Source organism: Otolemur garnettii, unplaced genomic scaffold, assembly GCF_000181295.1.
Source record: "Otolemur garnettii isolate 467f Iridium unplaced genomic scaffold, OtoGar3 scaffold00106, whole genome shotgun sequence".
NCBI classification, from domain to species: domain Eukaryota; kingdom Metazoa; phylum Chordata; class Mammalia; order Primates; family Galagidae; genus Otolemur; species Otolemur garnettii.
This window is the reverse complement of record NW_003852501.1, coordinates 2897583-2916086: the sequence shown is the minus strand read 5'-3', so window position 1 is coordinate 2916086 and position 18504 is coordinate 2897583. Positions and strand designations below refer to the sequence as shown.

At 37.2% G+C, this 18504-nt stretch overlaps 1 protein-coding gene across 3 annotated transcripts in view; it reads right to left on the bottom strand.

Annotated features, from left to right (window-relative positions):
* The window catches only part of IFT88 (intraflagellar transport 88), a 122888-nt gene that overhangs the window by 48713 nt on the left and 55671 nt on the right, over positions 1 to 18504 (bottom strand). For all 3 annotated transcript variants that reach the window (XM_012809491.2, XM_023517246.1, XM_023517247.1), the window contains 5 exons: positions 12911 to 12997; positions 7099 to 7285; positions 4252 to 4360; positions 2688 to 2838; positions 2088 to 2203 (listed from right to left, as the gene is read on the bottom strand). In XM_012809491.2, the coding sequence (XP_012664945.1) occupies positions 2088 to 2203; positions 2688 to 2838; positions 4252 to 4360; positions 7099 to 7285; positions 12911 to 12997 (650 nt within the window). The remainder of the gene's footprint in view (positions 1 to 2087; positions 2204 to 2687; positions 2839 to 4251; positions 4361 to 7098; positions 7286 to 12910; positions 12998 to 18504) is intronic.

The following is an 18504-nucleotide window of genomic DNA, read 5'->3' as shown; positions in this document are numbered from 1 at the left end:
ATTCTACCAAGGGCAACATAGTGAGACTCTATCTCAAAAAAAAAAAAAAAAGAAAGAAAGAAATGTTAGGAGAGTTTCTGCAAAAGGCTTTCATTTTCTAGTTGAAACATAAAATATGGGGAAGAAACGAGGAGCCTTGTGAGGGAAACAGGAGAGGGAGACACACTTAAGACTGATGAGCAGTGTTCACCTAACACAGATTTATGTGGCATCCATTTTCCTGGTCACGTAATTTATCTCTCTGATAATGCTTCACAGACTATGGTACAGAAATGAAATGAACGGCTGAATTAACCCAAGAACTGAATTTTAGGGGAACTAATTGGATAGAAAAGACAAGAAAAAGGAATTGAGGATGTCAGCAAGAAAGGGACTAGAAGTAATCAATTAAGCAGTCTAGAAGGAGCAGGCTTAGAATTAAAGCCAGGAGGCCAGACTACAAGAAAAGGGGAGGGTTAAGAGGTTGGAGATCTCAATATTACCAAAGAAAAACTTAACTGGAAATTAGGAAGTATGACAGTTAGAAAGTGAGGAAGTTATGTTCTGAAAGCTGGATATCATAATGTAAAATTTTATTTATGTAAATATGCTAGTGATAAAATCAGGTGGTTCTAGGTGACTGAACTGCAGAGATGGTCAAGATCAATGGAGTTGGGGAGGTCAAAACTTGTGAGGCTAGGGTATTTATGGGATGGAGAGAAAGAACATAATGTAGACTAAGGGGATAATTATTATATCAACATATGACATCCAAAAAAAGTAGTCAAGGATGGAACTGTGGTGGACTGAGCCTTAATGGAGGAAGGGTCTTACATGAGCTAATGGCTAAGTCTAGAGGGATTATTAAATGTAATAAAGAAGTTTAAAATGTATTATGTCTTGAACAAAAACAAAAAGGATGTAATTAAGTTAAAACTATCCTCCTATCCTTGGTAATCAGTATTTTTTTTTCTGAGATAGGGTCTCACTCTGTCACTAGAGTACAGTGGTATCACCGCGGCTCATGGCAACCTCAAACTCTGGGTAAGCATCCCTCCTGCCTCAGCCTCCCAAGTAGCTGAGATTACAGGCAGCTACCACCACACTGGATTATTTTTCTATTTTTTATAGAGATGGGGTCTCACACTTGCTCAGGCTGGTCTTGAACTCTTGGTCTCAGGTAATCCTGCCTTGGCCTCCCAAAGTGCTAGGATTATGGGCATGAGCCACCATGCCCAGATGGTAATTAGTTTTATAATTCTCAAAACATTTATATAAAACACATCATAAAAATTATTTGCCCAATTCAAATACCACACAGAGATAATTTAAATAAGCATTCTTTTGGTTCAAAGCCCGTAGCATAGTAGTTATGGCGCCAGCCACATACATCGAGGCTGGTGGGCCACACCAGCTCAGGCCAGCTAAAACAACAATGACAACTGCCACAACAACAACAAAAAAATAGCTGGGCGTTGTGGTAGGCACCTATAGTCCCAGTTACTTGGGAGGCTGAGGCAAGAGTATCACTTAAGCCCAAGAGTTGGAGGTTGCTGTGAATTGTGATGCCACAGCACTCTACCGAGGGTAACAAGACTCTGTCTCAAAAAAAAAAAAAAAATTCTTTTATCATTTAAATGATTTTAAGTTATATTTCATTTTACATTCAATATAGCTAAATATGAAGCAGAACATGATGTATTTCAATTATTTCTGAATCACCTTGTACAAAAGAGTCTCATAAGTGCTTAAAGACACTTTAAACAAGTTAATTTTTAATATATTACATATTCTAAATTAAAATATTTTTCTATTAGGACTCTTCCAGAAATAAAACTTTAAAGAAATAACTATTTTCTGAGATGTAAGAAAAATACATAAAGAAAAGTACCTTTAATATGGCATTTTTAAAATTCCATGCAAAGGGAAATATATTTATCGTAACAAAGACCAAGTAAAATGGAACAAAATGTAAGAAAATGAAAATGATTCAGAAATGTTAATGATATATTCTTAATTTACTGGGTTTACCAGACACTAATTCTAGGGATAAAAAGAAATCTCTACAGAAGACATTAACCAAACATAGAATCCTAGTAGTTACTTACTGTATAAGAGAAGCTCTTTCAAAGTACTGAATGGCTTTCTCACAAAACTGGGTGTCAATGTAATAGGCTCCAAGCCACTCAATGACTTCAATATTAGATGGGAAATACCTATATGACTGAGAAAATATTGAATATGACAATCCAACTTTAATGGCAACATATAATTCACTTCTTGAATATTTTAACTATTGAATGGATTAATTTACCCAATGTAACATTTCTTAAGTATAAGTTGTCATAAGTACTTTATAAATTTTGAAACTATAAATGATTTAGAAAACCTAAGCTTTGACGTACTTTTCAATTATCTATAAATATCTTTTTGACATATTTATATACGACCTGTGTCAAATTAAGTATTTCAGAGAATCAAAAAGGAATGCAAATCATGCTTGAAAAGAAAAGTGAATATATACTTTTTGTTTTTTATTAAAATTAAACAAAAACTAACTTCATACTCTAAGAATGCTTTATTTTATTTTAAATAAATTATTAATTAAAAAACTAGTAAGATTTTATAAATTTTTAATGACTTGCCATCTTTTATAATAATTTATTAAAATGTTAAAACATATAAGAAAAGTAACAAAACATACCTACCTCATAGTAATATTGAAATGCTTGGGATTTATCTCCTTCACTATCGTATAATTCTCCTAGTTTAGATAAAACTCTAGAATCAGTTGGAACAACACTGATCAGCTGCATTAGCCATTCAATGGCTTGATTGGGATCTTCCATTAATTCATATCTTGGGCAATGTCAGTTAAGGATAACATAATTTTTCTAAATTCATTAATCAATAAGCATACCTAAAAACAACATTACAATTAAAAAAAATTTCTTAGCATACAGGGTATGTGCCATTTTATATTGGTTACTCTGGATTCCTTCCTAAGTGGAGATAAGAAATGGATCAGTACTGTGTATAACACTCTTGTTCCCTATATATTGCTTTTCCTTTTGCTTCATTACTATCCACTAAGATAACCCCCAAATTTTTAGTAGAATTATTCAATTATTATACAAAATTTGTCCTTAATAAAAATACCTAAATGTTGTATTCAATTATCCTATCTCTCTTAACATGCTCAGCGTATTACGGGAATAGTTTTCATGTATTTTTCCTATGAGTTCTCCCTAATTAGATTATGAGCCTAAGGATAGGTTGTTATTTTTGAAACTTCCTCTAGTACCAAGTAAGTCATATGCATATATTCAAATAATTTATTGATACCAATACTTTTGACTACTTGCCACTTAATCTTCAATCAAAAGTACAGCAGATAGTATGTAAAATTATTAAAAGTATACCTCACAATGTTTTTTTAAATATATCTGTATAAAATTTATATCATGATAACAGATAATTTAAAAACCTACCTATGATTTTAACCCTTCCCAATGGGTGGGCAAAGCTTATGAAAATAGGGAAAGAAATGCTTTTCAAATAGTATGAAAGACATTAAAACGTTAACAAATTTCTGGTTTTCTAAATAAAGGCAGGGACTGAGCGAGGGAACTAAAGAAAGATGAGTTATAGAAGAAACTGACACAAGAGAAATGTTTTGTTGTCCTATATTCCCCAGAGTTCTAAACATAATATTGATATACAGCATATATCAAATAAATGACTACTGAATGAACAGAATTATCAAGTAGGTTCACATAAAGTACTGCATAATTTTGGAGGATAAAGATCTTTGAAGAGTCACATTTACTGTATCTACATGTCAGTTAAAAAAAATAAGATGAATTATCCAAACTCAATCAATAATACTAATCAGCAATGAATAGTATTTTCCTCTTAATTCCTAAGTTACCTCAGGTTTAATATAGCATTCTAAAGTATCTAATTGACTTTCAATGAATGAATTATGGGTACTAAAATGTCATACTCCATTATTTCAATTATTATTTCCAAAAATTCATAAATAATAGCTTTAACCTTTAATCAATTCCTCTTAAAGTACAAATGATCTTTTAAAATAGTAACACTCAAATAATATTTTATCACATTACCCTGCTAATTAGATTATCCTCATTACTTACTTCAAATATTATCCTCATCCATTACTTCACTGGTTAACTTTTTTAATAATTTAATCCTCAATCACCAATAGAGTGAATTAATAACTGCCTTTAAGTTTTTCAAGTAAGATACACATTCGCTATCTGGTAAAGAACTTGGGCGCTGTTTCGTAGGATTGCGTGAAGTTTCAGGAAACAGTCCAAAGCCTCATCTAACCGGTTTAGCTTCTTATAGGTAAGGCCTTAAAAAAAGGGGAAAAAAAACCTGTAAGCATTATTACGGACATTAATTTGCCCAATGTAACAGAATCAATCTTTAAATATATGTAAATATTCATCCAGAAGAGAAAACGAAGATGAATTTTGAAAAATGAGAGTGAGGCTATAAAGCAGGTGTCCTCAAACTATGGCCCGCGGGCCACATGCAGCCCACCTAGGACATTTATCTGGCCTGCCGGGTGTTTTTGCCACTGCTGCCTGTCCTGCTTAGCAGCCAACTCATCCTGGGGATTGCAGTCCGGCCCTCCAGCAGTCTGAGGACAGTGAACTGGCCCCCTGTTTAAAAGTTTGAGGACCCCTGCATAGCTTCAGTGTTTTAAAAGTGTGGGGGGTGGTGCAAATAGTTCAGTGGGTAGGGTGTCAGCCACATACACCAAGGCTAGTGGATTCGAGCCCAACCTGGGCCTGCTAAACAACGACAACTGCAACAACAACAACAACAAAAATAGCCAGGTGTTGTGGGTGCCTATAGTCCCTGCTACTTGGGAGGCTAAGGCAAGAGAATCATTTAAGCCCAAGAGTTTGAAGTTGCTGTGAGCTATGACACTACGGCACTCTACTGTGGGCAACAAAGTCAGACTCTGTCTCAATTAAAAAAAAAAATTTTTTTTTTTAATTTTAACTTCCAATGAATGAATTATGGGTACTGAAATGGAACCCATAGGTTTCAGGAACAGACAATAAGATCCACAGTACAGAAAAAAGAGTTTAGTAATGGCCTCACAGAATTAAGTTTATGGACATTTAAAATCAGTGGGGAGGAAGAGACTAGTAATAAATGGTGCCAGGAAACTGAATACACATGAAGGAAAACAATGCAGATTCTTATTTCACACACACACACACACACACACACAAATTCAAAGTTTACTTTCACACTAAATAGGAAAAACAAAGCTGTAAGAATATGAAACGAGGGCAGCGCCTGTGGTTCAAAGGAGTTGGTGCTGGCCCCATGTGCCGGAGGTGGACAGTTCAAGCCTAGCCCTGGCAAAAAATGCAAAAAAAAAAAAAAAAAAATACAGAACATATAAAAATGATTTTGTAATCTTGGGATAAGAAAAGGGATTCATAAAACGATACACAAATGAAGCCACAGATTTTTAAAAAGCTAATTTGACTATATTAATAATAGAAACATTCTGTTTGATAAAAGACATTATAAACAAAGTCAAAAGTCAAGCAATGCAGTAGGAAGAAGTATTTAAGACATACAAAGCAAGTATGTAAGGATGTGTCTAGGAAGCAAGTGCTCTTCTCCCTGTGCCAGTACTGCTCTCTTCCCAGATGCCCAAATGGTCATGCTCTCCCTTCCTTCCAACATGACTGGGAACATATACATTTTCAGAAAGGCTCTTCCAGATTCCATCTAAAATTGCCACTTCCTCATTGCTTCCCCTATTTTCCAAGGTTAGCAGCCTTCCTCCTCTAGGGAGGAGACTGAAGGAGTCAGACTTTAGGAGTCTGACTGAAGTAAAAGATCCAGCTCACTGATGGGCAGGTCCCCAATTGAACAAACCAGATAGATTAGTTTATAGCACGGTGCCAGCCCTCATCAATCTCACTTATGAACCCAGAGATCCTACTCAGCTTTTAGCTGCAAACTCCCGACTACCAGGAGATGGCCCAATTTCATAAGATCATCAGATATTTGAAGAAAAGCTGTAACATGAAAAAAGAGCAAAAAAAGCAAACTGCAAAAAGCAAACAAAACCTATGCAGTGAAAAGAAAATTTCAAAAGAAAACTTCTGTAATAATCTAGAGACAGAATACAGTACTGCGTAGACATGTGTTGCAACACTGCAAATCATGCCTAGGGAGTGATGGTGCCCACTTTAGGTGACCTCCAAAAGGCAGAGAAGAGAATGTGATGCTGATGAGCCTTCATGGCTTGCAGTATTTTGTTAAAAACAAAATCTGAAGTAAATATGGCAAAATGATAAAATGTGTTAAATGGAATGGAAGGTATGTGGGTATTTACTTTTTGTCTACTTTTTTTGTATGTTTAAAATTGTTCATAATTAAAAAGAAAGAAAATAAGACTTTTTTCCACCTCGTAGTTTTGCAAACATTAAAAAGAATGCCAATATCCAGTATCATCAGGAATTTGGGAAATCAGTCTTATATACATACTGTGGTAGAAACAGAAATGGGAAAAGCCTTTTAGGAGGGCAGTGAACTGAGGACAGTGAACTGGCCCCCTGTTGGGCAACTCTGCCCAAAGTTGGCAGTATTGGCAACTCTGACTCAAATTTTACATGTGCATAGCTCTTTATTTTTATTTTTTTTCTTTTGAGACAGAGTCTCACTTTGTGGCATCATAGCTCACAGCAACCTCAAACTCTTGGGCTCAAGTGATCCTCTTGTCTCAGTTTTTCAATTTTAGTAGAGATTGAGGGTCTCACACTTGGTTAGGCTGGTCTTGAACTCTTGAGCTCAAGCGATACACTCACCTTGGCTTTGCAGAGTGCTAGAATTACAGGCAAGAGCCACCGTGCCCAGCCTATGTATAAAGTTTTTGAATCATTAATTCTCCTTAAAATAATCTATAATCCATGAAGCAGTAGTCTTTAATTTTTTGTTAGAAGGAAGTCAATTCCTCCTCCTAATGCATTAGAGCTCGTTAAGTAAAGTAAAAACAAAACACAGACACACACACCCCAAAATAAACAAACAATGGAAAAAACAATTTTGCCTTACCAATATTATAAAGTGCTTCGGTACAAGAAGAATCATTTCTTAAAGCCTCTTTGTAGAATTCAGCTGCCTTCTCATAATCAGCATTTGCAAACACCGTATTCCCTTTATTAGTAAGAGCTGATGGATTATATCTATCAGAGTTCACAGCTAAATCTGCATAGCTGCTGGCTTGTGCAAATTCATTTTCCTGAATAAAATTAAAAATGTATAGAAATTATTTAAATTTCACCTAATATCTTTTCTGACGATTCTGAGATTATAGACATAAACAGATTTTTTGAGATTATAGATATGATGAACAGAAACAAATATTTTTCATATCTTGGTCTTGATAGGCTGATTATACAAAAGATTTTTTATCATCAGGATCAACTACCCAAGTTTCCTATGATTGACTTCTCCACAGCCTCATGGTTTGAATCACAACACTATTTATATGTAGGTGGTTCCATGTTCAACCCCCAAATCCATGTCATCATTTACTGCAGAGCTCCCCTTCCCACTTGAAGCCTTGAAATAGCTGTAAAGGCAGGACTACCCCTCCCGCACCTGGGACATGGGCTGTGTCACCTACTACAGACCTGTGTCACAGGTCTCTGTGTTTCTAGCAATCTATTATTTTTTCTCCCTCTCCACTGTCAAACAGTTGGTTAGGACCTTGCCATCAATCATGTGAGCTTCAGGAACCTTTCTATTCTTAAATACTGTGGCAGATTTTGCCAGGTCACCTTGGTTAAGCCAGGAGCTACATTGCCTAGAACTCCCTTCCCTGTATGGCTCCTATCTAGATTTGGCCAAAAGAGGAATTTGGGTTGCATGAGGAATGCCGCTCTGATGCAGCAGCCTTTTTTCTTGTCATCAGATGCAGGACAGATGCAAACATGTCTGTGAGTGCTAGCCTTTCCTCCCTCACCTCTACTCCATGTCCAGTTTTTCCTTTCCCTATCACAGGGTTTGGCTGTTGACCCACAAGGAGGCAGCCTTACAGAGGCATTTGCGTGCCACAGACTTCCCCATGGAGGCCCACCAGGTTCTGCGGTGGCAGCTGGACATAAGTGCCAATTGCTGACTGATGGTGACTCTTCCTCAGGTTCCCTCCCTGTGCACTTCCCCTGGGATGGCTCCTCCACAACAGTGTGAGCCCTGATTCCCACCATCCCTTCTCCTGTAACACTTATAGTCATAGTCCCCTGGTTAAACTCTTAAAACTGAGAATAACTCAAATATGATAAAATGAAACCTTTTAAAATGTACAATTCAGTGGCATTTAGTACATTCACAAAGTTGGGCAACCCACTGCTGATATTGTAGATGTCTATTTACAGAATATTTTCCCCAATCCTACACCCGTGGCAGTTGTTCTCCATTCTCCCTTTCCTCAGCCCCTGACAATCACCAATCTGCTTTTTGTCTCTATGTTTATTCTGGACATTGGACATAAATGAAATCATACATTATGTACTCTTATACATTATGTCTGGCTTCTGTTCCTTTGCATTTTTTCTTTTTCTTTCTTTCTTTCTTTTTTTTTTTTTTTTGCAGTTTTTGGCCAGGGCTGAGTTTGAACCCACCACCTCTGGCATATGGGGCCAGTGCCCTACTCCTTTGAGCCACAGGCACCGCCCCTCCTTTGCATATTTTTGAGGCTCGTCCATGTTATACTATATATTAGTAACTTCACTCCTTTATATGGCTAAACAATAATTCTGTTATGTGGCTGTCTCACATTGTTTTTATTTGTTCATGACGGACACTTGGGTTGCTTCCAGTCACCTTCCTGTTACTATGAATAATACTGCTATGAACGTTCACATGCAAGTTTGTGTATGGATTCTAAATGTACTCTGACTGATACAAAAACTTGTACCTTCTAGTAGGGTGCTGCTGTTTTAAAAACTAAAACACCTAATATTGTCTTTTGGACTAGGCAGCAGGCAAAATTTAGAAAAGATATGAGGGGTTGGAGAGGTGAACCACGAGTGGTACCTCAAAAGGCAGGAAGGAATTTTCATCAGAGGCTAGGTAAAGGGCAAGTCATGTTGTAGTGGTGAAATGCTGGCAACACGGGCACCTATGGGGTAGCGTGGAGACAGGAAATGTATCTAATGAACATGTGCATGTAGCCAAGATGATTTCTATGTAGAATGTGAAAGGCCAATTACTTTAACTGGGTATGATAGGGTACAGGAGGAGAAAGATGAGCTAAGGAGAGAACTGTTCAGTTTGCAGGCAGAATTTAGAGAAAATACAGAAGAACCAGGACTTGCTGGGCTGGAAAAAAAATTATTTCATGTCTCTACCAGTTTTTCCTGACAGCAAAAGATCATCAAAGTAGGAATACTTACAGGGTAAGGATCAATTCAAGGGTGTGGCTGTAACACTTTTTGTAAATGTCTAAAAAGATTTAATGTTGCACCTTATAGAGCTTCTCTCTCAGGTTAGAAAAGGGGGGGCGGTACTTCTAAGGCTTTTCTGGGCTCTGCTCCATAGTACTTATATACCTAAGTGGAAAGGGGTTTGTCCTGAAAAGAAATGGATGTGGGTCTGGGGGCATCAAGAAAATTTCAACTAGATTTAGAGAAAATCCTCCAAGTTTTTAAGGGAGTTGTAGCAATAAAAGTGTTTGTGGTTTGGATCAAAGGAACAGACATAGTCTAAAATGAAAAAATTCCTCCGAGTTCCAAATTTCTCTGGGCAGAAAGTGCAAACACAGACTATTTCTTACATGAAAGGAAGATGTTCTCAGAGGGCAGAGCCAACAGCCATAAAAGAAAAAGGAACAGGGAACCACTTCCAAGGAGCAGAGTTGGGCTCTAATGAAAGAACATTCCCAGCTCGGTGCCTGTGGCTCAAGTGGCTAAGGTGCCAGCCACATACACCTAAGGTGGTGGGTTTGAATCCAGCCCAGGCCGCCAAAACAACAATGATGGCTGTAACCAAAAAATAGCCAGGCATTGTGGCGGGTGCCTGTGGTCCCAGCTACTTGGGAGGCTAAGGCAGGAGACTCGCTTGAGCCCAGGAATTAGAGGTTGCTGTGAGCTGTGATGCCACAGTACTCTACCCAGGGGGATAGCTTGAGGCTCTGTCTCAAAAAAAAGAAAGAACATTCCCTTTTCCCACATTAGGGGACCCTTGACCACATGTGTTTAGCAGGGTTTCATAACTGCTAAGACCAATGACTGCAATGTGCTACTATCCTTTCCCTTTTTGAATGAAAGTGTTTGTGACAGTTATCCTGTTTTTATCTCAACATGGTATGCTGAGTGTATGGAGGACAGGTGACAATCACAGATCTGTGGATAAAGATGAAAGAGGAATTGTGCCTGAGAAAGCCCCATCTCTATCCAGACCTGATGCAGAGCATGGTTTTTGAGTCTGATGCTGTGACTGAATGAAGCTCTGTGAGTCGTAGGAGGAGTTAAGTACATTTTGCATATGGGGAGGAGACATGAATAATTGGGGCTTGAGTATAGATAGTGGATCATACTGGGATTGTATGTCCCAGTACTCATGCCCTAGTATGGTTTTCTCCTATGTTTGTTTAGCCCTTCAAATTACTAAACTCAAAGCAGGCAGGAGCCTAATATGTGCCTGTGCATTGGTGTTTGCTCTTAGAGAATCCAGTCTCATATAAGAAATCTGGTATCTCCTGCTGGAATGGCTTCAAGAGAAAACTGAGTCTCCCTGAGTGACAGCAAAGTGCCAGATATGAGGGAAGCATCTGGACCATCCATCCTCAGTTAAGTCTCAGATGATGGCAGCTGCATGAGTAACTATAGGCCACTAAGTTTGGGGGCAGTTCATTACACAGCAACAGAAAATTGATGTAACTATGTGCTGGATACCAAAAATATACTTTCAACTATATGTCATACACAACTACATACCAGACTCATCAATTTCATCAAAACATTCTTAATTATAACCAATTTCTTCAGAACTAAGTACAACAAGTTATTGTTCAGATGCTCCAACACATCTGTTCTTTTGACTAAATCTAACAATTTCCTTCCTTGCTTCTCTAAAATTTCTATTAGTCTCCTCCTGCACATCTGTCAAACTTGGTAAAGATTTGGTCACAAAATTCATCAGTGGTTTCCTAAATTCAAAATTTAAGAGCCATTACAGACATTGTTCTTCAGTCCCCAGACTGATCTCTAAGAACTGCTAGAAATGCCACTGGCCACCGGTTTCAGAAGGCAACCCTCTCTGGAAACTGACCTATGCCCAAAGAAAGGAGGCAACTTGCCTGCTTCCTGGAAATGCCTCCTTCAATCCCAGGACTGGTTGATACAGGAGAACAAAGGTCCAATACCCTCACCCCTACAGGGACAGTGTTGGAGGCCACCCCAGCTTCAGAGCATGCTACAGGGTTGGCCAAGGTGGTGAGACCAACTTCTGCCTCTGCTCAATCCTCTTTCCCCCAAGGCCTTGGCCACCAGGTGCTGATCTAGAGCTCTACTTAGACAGCAGGCATATCTCCATCTCAGAGTCTGCTGTCTGAGCCTTCTTTCTCTTGTACTACACTACTGGTTTCAATACTGCTCCTCTTTGTGCCTTCCTTTACAAATTCAAAGACATCATACTACCTTGTTTCTTTTCTTGTCTTCTTGATCTGATTCTTACTCTTGCCTCCTTAGTGTATATCTGTCCCAAAGCTAGTGCTTAGTTCTGTGCTATTATCTTGCCTAGGGAGAGGTCATCTATTATCAAAACTTTAACCTCTACAGAGATGATTATCAAGTTTCATCTCCACCTGGTTTACCTTCTGTGATAGTTTTACATGCTTCCTGGATACTTCTATTTTCATCACTACAAAAAGTGTTTAATTATATTTAAAAACAAACTCAGCATCTTTCCCCTCAATCAGCACCCACTTCTGGACATGTAACTGGCACTATTCTCCTGCCAGCAGATTTGTAACTCTGGAGTCATTCTTTACTCAGTAGTTCTGATCTCTTTCTTCATCTGAAAACCTGAGGGATGTAACACCTTTCCATCAGCAACCACAGTTCAGCACAGCAGTGGTTCTTAATGGTGTACAAATCAGAAGCTCTAAGAGGGACTGAAAATGTGGTTTAACAATATACAATGACTCTTATGTACATCTCCCCTCATAATACTTTCTCACTTCTGTGCATTTAGTTTGTCAGTCTCCCCATGAATGCCCCTTTCACTCTTATCTATATTCTGACCTTCAAGATCCAACTTCTTTATGAAATCTTTTCCAAAAGGCCTAAATTAAAATGCTATTTGCCTCTTCTGAATTTCTGAAGCCTTTATTATCTATAATAATTTACTGTTCTCTACTTTGAACCTTCCTTCCCAGTCTACCTCCACCTCCCTCCTTTGTTCCAAATTAAGAAAGCTCCCTTTTAAGGAGCTATTAGACTTTTGATGTTACCAATGATTGGCATCCAGTAGATGCTCAACGAATGCTTGTTAAAGACGATACCCTGTAACCTTACATAAATCATTTAACCTAAGATATCACTTTCTTTATTACTACTACAAAAAAGCTGAAATATATCTCTAGCTTATTTTCCAGCTGTACTCTCCACAACTGTACAATATAATGCTTATCACCACAACTTTTCTCCTCTTCTCCTTCAGGGATGATCTTCTCATTCATGTTTTCAAACTCAACCTCTGACCTGGCACTTGTCACGATCGGATCCACTATACACCCCATTTTGCTTACATTATCCCACAATATTCTTTGGAGCCCCTCCTTAATCACGATCTTCAGATGAAATTTATCAATATAGAAATTCCACATGGTCAACTGTTAGTTGTGAAAAACAAAACTTACCAAATAATACAGGAATGAAAGGTTGGTTGCAGCTGCACTTTTCACTCTACTGTCCTTTTTTTCAAACATTTTTAGGGTCTCTACAGCCTAGAAATAGAGTATCTAAAGGTTATTACCATTGTAATATGATAGTACTCTAGCTTATGGTTGGAGAAAAGATGAGTGTAAATGAAGTGTAAGACAAGGGAAATATACAAGAGGGGTGGATTAGTATGTTCAAGAAAACAGATGAAAAAAGGAGAATTTCACTGAACAATGAGAATTTCTAAAAAAGAAAAAACAGAAATTCTAGAACTAAAAAGATAACAACTGAAATTAAAGACATAGATGGGTCTATAGCAGATCAGACACAGCTGAAAAGAGGATTGGTGACTGGAAGAAAGGTTAGTAAAAATTGAGCCTTAGGAGTCATATGATGCAATTTAGCATTTATCCTACACAATAAGGTAGAGAGTGGGGCCTGAAAGGTTTTTCCCAAGAGACACAGTCAAATTTGCCTTTTGCAAAATAATTTTGGGATTTCTGTTTCTGGCCTTAATAGTCTATAGAAGGCCATTTTCTTAAGAAAACAAGTAGAGAAGTTATATAAAATAATATTTCTTGAAGACACTGGAAAGCTACCAAGGCAATCAGGACTTGAAAACCAAGATGCCAGAAAATGTTTAGACTAAATAAAGCACAGCAAAAGAAAAGACTAAAAATACGTTCTTAGAAAAGAACATAAGAGACATAGGAACACAGTGAAAGGGTCTAATATAAATGTAATTGGAGTTCCAGAATAGGAAGAAAGACAATGGCTAAGAATTTCCCAAAAACCAATAACCAACAATAATTTTGATAATATTACAAAAAATTATCTGAAGTATCAGGATAGTGCAAAAGTAACTATGGTTTTGTACTATGGATTTTAAATCATTATAACTAGGCTCAAATACATTTTTACTAAACAAAACAGGAACCATTACAATCAACACATTGTTGCCAAGGAGAAGTAAGTTTGTTTCTTTCTGTGGTATAAAAATCCATGCTTCTGGATTAAATCAACTCTTGGAAAGCATTTTTTGCATCTTGATGGTTGTTGTTTTCCCTGCAAAATGTAGTCAAGATGCTTGAAGAGGTGGTAGTTGGTTGGTGAGAGGTCAGGTGAATATGGTAGATGAGACAAAATTTTATAGCCCAATTGTTCAACTTTTGAAGCATTGGCTGTGGGATGCACAGTTGGGCATTGTTGTGGAAAACTGGGCCCTTTCTGTTGACCAATGCTGGCTATAGGCAATGCAGTTTTGGATGCACCTCTGCTGAGCGTACTTCTCAGATATAATTGTTTCACCAGGATTCAGAAAGCTGTAGTTGATCAGTTCGACAGCAGACCACCAAACAGTGACCATGACCTTTTTTTGGTGTAAGTTTGGCTTTGGGAAGTGCTTTGGAGGTTCATTTCTATCTAATCACTAAGCTGGTCATTGCTAGTTATTGTATGAAATCCACTTTTTGTGGCAAGTCACAATTTGAATAAGAAATGGTTCACTGTTTTTGCACAGAATAGAAAGCCATACTTGAAAACAACCATTGTTCTGATTTTCAGTCAGCTTATGAGACACCCACTTATCAAGTTTTTTGCTTTAATAATTTGCATCAAATGCTGAACAACTCGACTATACTTTGACAACTTCTCATATAGTCGTCAGAAGATCAGCTTTGATGACTGCTTTCTATTGGTCATTGTCAACTTCAGATGGCTAGCCACTACTCTCTTCATCTTCAAGGCTCTCATCTCCTTTGCAAAACTGCTTGAACCACTACTGCACTGTGCAGTCGTTAGCAGTTCCTGGGCTAAACGTGCTGCTGATGTTGCAAGTTGTCTGGGCTGCTTCATGACCCATTTTAAACTCAAATAAGAAAACTGCTCAAATTTGCTTTTTGTCCAACATCATTTCCATAGTCCAAAATAAATATAAAATAAACAGTAAGTAGTAAGTCATGAGCAAAAAAGCATAAAAAGAGAAATGCGCATTAAAATGACATATAACATAAGTACATTTATTTAAGAATGTATTCCAATATCAAACGGCAAATTTCAACAAGGCAAAAACTTCAGTCACTTTTGCACCAACCTAACAGATCCAAATATAATTACATTTTCAAGTCACGAAAAATAAAAAGTACATTTTCTACCACCTGGAAAGTCAGATAATCCTAATCAAATAAGATTTGTGGAATGATAAGATAGCCTTGATGAAAGATGAAAGAGTACTCAACCTGGAAATGACTTCAGAAGATCAATCAGAAAGAAAAAAAGGGAAGAGAAAGGCAATGGCTTTTTCTTAGTTCTTTCTTTTAAAATACAATTACTGAATAAAAGATGCTCAGCCTCTTGGTGCCTCCTGCTCCTGTACAGTAGTAGTGTCCAAGCAAAAGCCCTATTTTAGCTTTTATAACTGTCGTTAGCTAAAGTTACTGCAAATATCTGGCAAATTTTGAGATGTGGGCTATGTAGGGTTTAACCTCAAAGTATGTCGAATGGTGTGTATCCGTAAGTACTGTGTTTCCCCCAAAATAAGACCTACTCAAAAAATAAGCCCTAGCAGGATTTCAATGCATTTGTTAAATATAAGCCCTACCCTGATAAGACCTAGTGATGAGTCATCTTCTTTTGGAACCTGAAGCGTTCCAGATACGTTGCATAGCCACAGCATGCATTTCGGGGCAGAGTGGTAAGGAAGACTAGAATACCTTTTATCTGCCACAGCTCCTTTCTCTGAGCTGTTCACACTTGTGCAGCTGTGTGTGTGGTAACCGCAGTAGCAGGCATCCTATTGCGCACACGCAAACGGCTAGGGGAAAGGAGTTCACGCATCAGTAGTGCCAGCCCCACCAACAGGGTCGGCTCTCCCTGTCAGGTTCCAGAAGAAGATGACTTAACTGTATTTGAATAAATGTACATTGTTGTATTATACTTAATAAAAATAAGACATTCCCTGAAAATAAGCCCTAGTGTGCCTTCTTGAGAAAAAGTAAATATAAGATAGTGTCTTATTTTCAGAGAAACGCAGTATGTTGAGTCAATTTCTTTGTAGGACAAGTGATTTTAAAATACCAGATACAGATCCCTGGGTTATGATATAAATAAATTATTTATTTTATTTTTCTTATATAATAAAGTATCAAGTAGTTATTTATTTTATTATTTTTATTTTTTTTTTCTGAGACATAATCCCACCCTATGCCCCTGAGCAGAGTGCAATGGTGTCATAGCTCACTGCGACCTCAGACTCGGGCTGTGGGCATCCCTCTGCCTCAGCCTCCACAGGGTTTCATCCTCACTCAGGCAAGTCTCGAACTCCTGAGCTCAAGCAGTTCTCCCTCCTCAGCCTCCCACAGTGCCGGGATTATAGGTGTGAGCCACTGCACCCGGCAAGCAGTTATTCTTTTAAAGGGGTTTTGATGACTTAAAAGAAAATTGCTGGAATTTTCTAGGCCAGTAATTTATAATGCCACAAAGTAAAACTTTGGAAAAGAAAAACCAAAATATGCTGGGTGTGGTGGCTCACGCCTGTAATCCTAGCATTCTAGGAGGATAAGGCGGATAGAGTGCCTGGGCTCAGGAGTTCGAGATCACCCTAAGAAAGAGCAAGACCTTGTCTCTAAAACTAGCTAGGCATTGTGGTAGGCACCTGTAGTCCCAGCTACTTGGGAGGCTGAAGCAATAGGATCGCTTAAGCCCAAGAGTTTGAGGCTGCAGTGAAGTATGACTCTATGGTACTCTACCAAGGGGGACAGAGTGAGATTTTTGTCTCAAAAAAAAAAAAAAAAAGAAAGAAAGAAAGAAAGAAAAACTTTAAACATCACATCCTCACTTTTGAGATTCTATTTCTCATTTACTTTCAGGGAAAGATCTATTATAAAACTGCCAAGAAGTTCCTTAAACTCACCTCAAAAATCACTGCTGCTCATATTGCTCATCCTGTAGAAACTTAACTCACTGATCCTTTCCACAACCTCCACAGCTATTAATGTAAAAGCACTGCTGTTTTGAACCTCTTAAGTTTCATAAGCTGCATTTCACATTGAATAAGAATTGACATGTTTTAGTCCTCACTTTTAAATCAGATTGTGTCACAATAAATGTATGTGCTACTTCAAAAAGGCACTTGAATAGGTATCTCAGATATTCATTAAACTCTCTAAAGTGTACAGGGAAAGAAAGCTGTTCTCTAATGTTTATGACATCCATAAAACAGACTACAAAAAGAAAGCTAATAAGCAGCAACAAATTTTTAAATAAAAGAAATACTGGTTTATATCATTCCTTTTAGAGCATCCCTTTATATTACAGTCAAAGAAATGTGTTGAATTTTCAAATTTCGATATTTATTGCTTTGCAGCTCATTAATAACAACACTTTCAGGCTACATTTAGCACCAAATCTATTTCCACTCAAAGTAGTTGCTATGACTTTAAATAACATGTAGAAAGCAATACAATCCAAAGTTATTACTCAAAGAATTAACAAAGATATTTAGAACTTAAAACTTCCATTTAAAAACATTTGACAGAGTAAAGACATTTCATACTATAAGTTTCTAAACTATGAGCTATTCTAAAAGGCTTATTCTATTAAAAGGAACACTCTTAGGTTTTTGGCTAAGAAATTTGTTTTGAAATAGACTATTTTCACAACTATGTTTTGAATGTCCATGAATGTATATCCAATAATTGTTTTTACAAGTAAAGCTTTATAAATTAATTTACTTATAAATGAAACTGATAAAAAGTGCAACAAATGATGAGAATAAACATTGTTAGTTTGGACTTTTTTCCCCCTAAAAGCAATTAGAAAAATGTCTATTTGGGCTTCTTTTCCAGCTGATGGCATCTACCTCCTAGCTTCAGCATTCCACCCGGTCTGTTCCTCTACTATCACTGGCCTTCAGACCATTTACTTCATTTCATCTCCTCTGGCTTTCTAGCACAATTTTTTTTTCCTATTACGAAAGTGGCCACAAACACTACCACTATCATAAAAAATCATATGCTGTGATTTTAGCTTTATTTTCTTTTAAAAAGTACTTACAGAACTAACTCTGGAACTATATCCTTATGGAAAAAGATATAATTTTTTCTCTTTTACTTTGAATTTTAAATAAAGTAGTCTTCATCAAATGATCACTTTGACATATGTCAACCCAATCTCTTTTTTAACCTAATAGTGTTCCTTTCAAACTAAGATTATATTACACCCACCTCATCATACTTACAATATGCAAACAAAAGAAACACAAAGTGAAAGCAGCAATGTTGAAAGAAAGCAGAGATGACATTTTAAAAATATTGATAAACTAATTGATATTAAAAACTTAAAAATGCAATGAAACAAAAGATATTCTAAATAAAAAAACTAAGAAAGGAGCAGACAGTAAGATCTGAGTTTTAATGTGAAAAATTTAAGAATGTTTCTTTTTTAATAATTTTTTTTTAGAGTCTCACTTTCTTGCCCTTCCTTGGTAGAGTGCCATGGCATCACACCTCACAGCAACCTCCAGCTCCTGGGCTTAGGTGATCCTCCTGCCTCAGCCTCCCAAGCAGCTGGGACT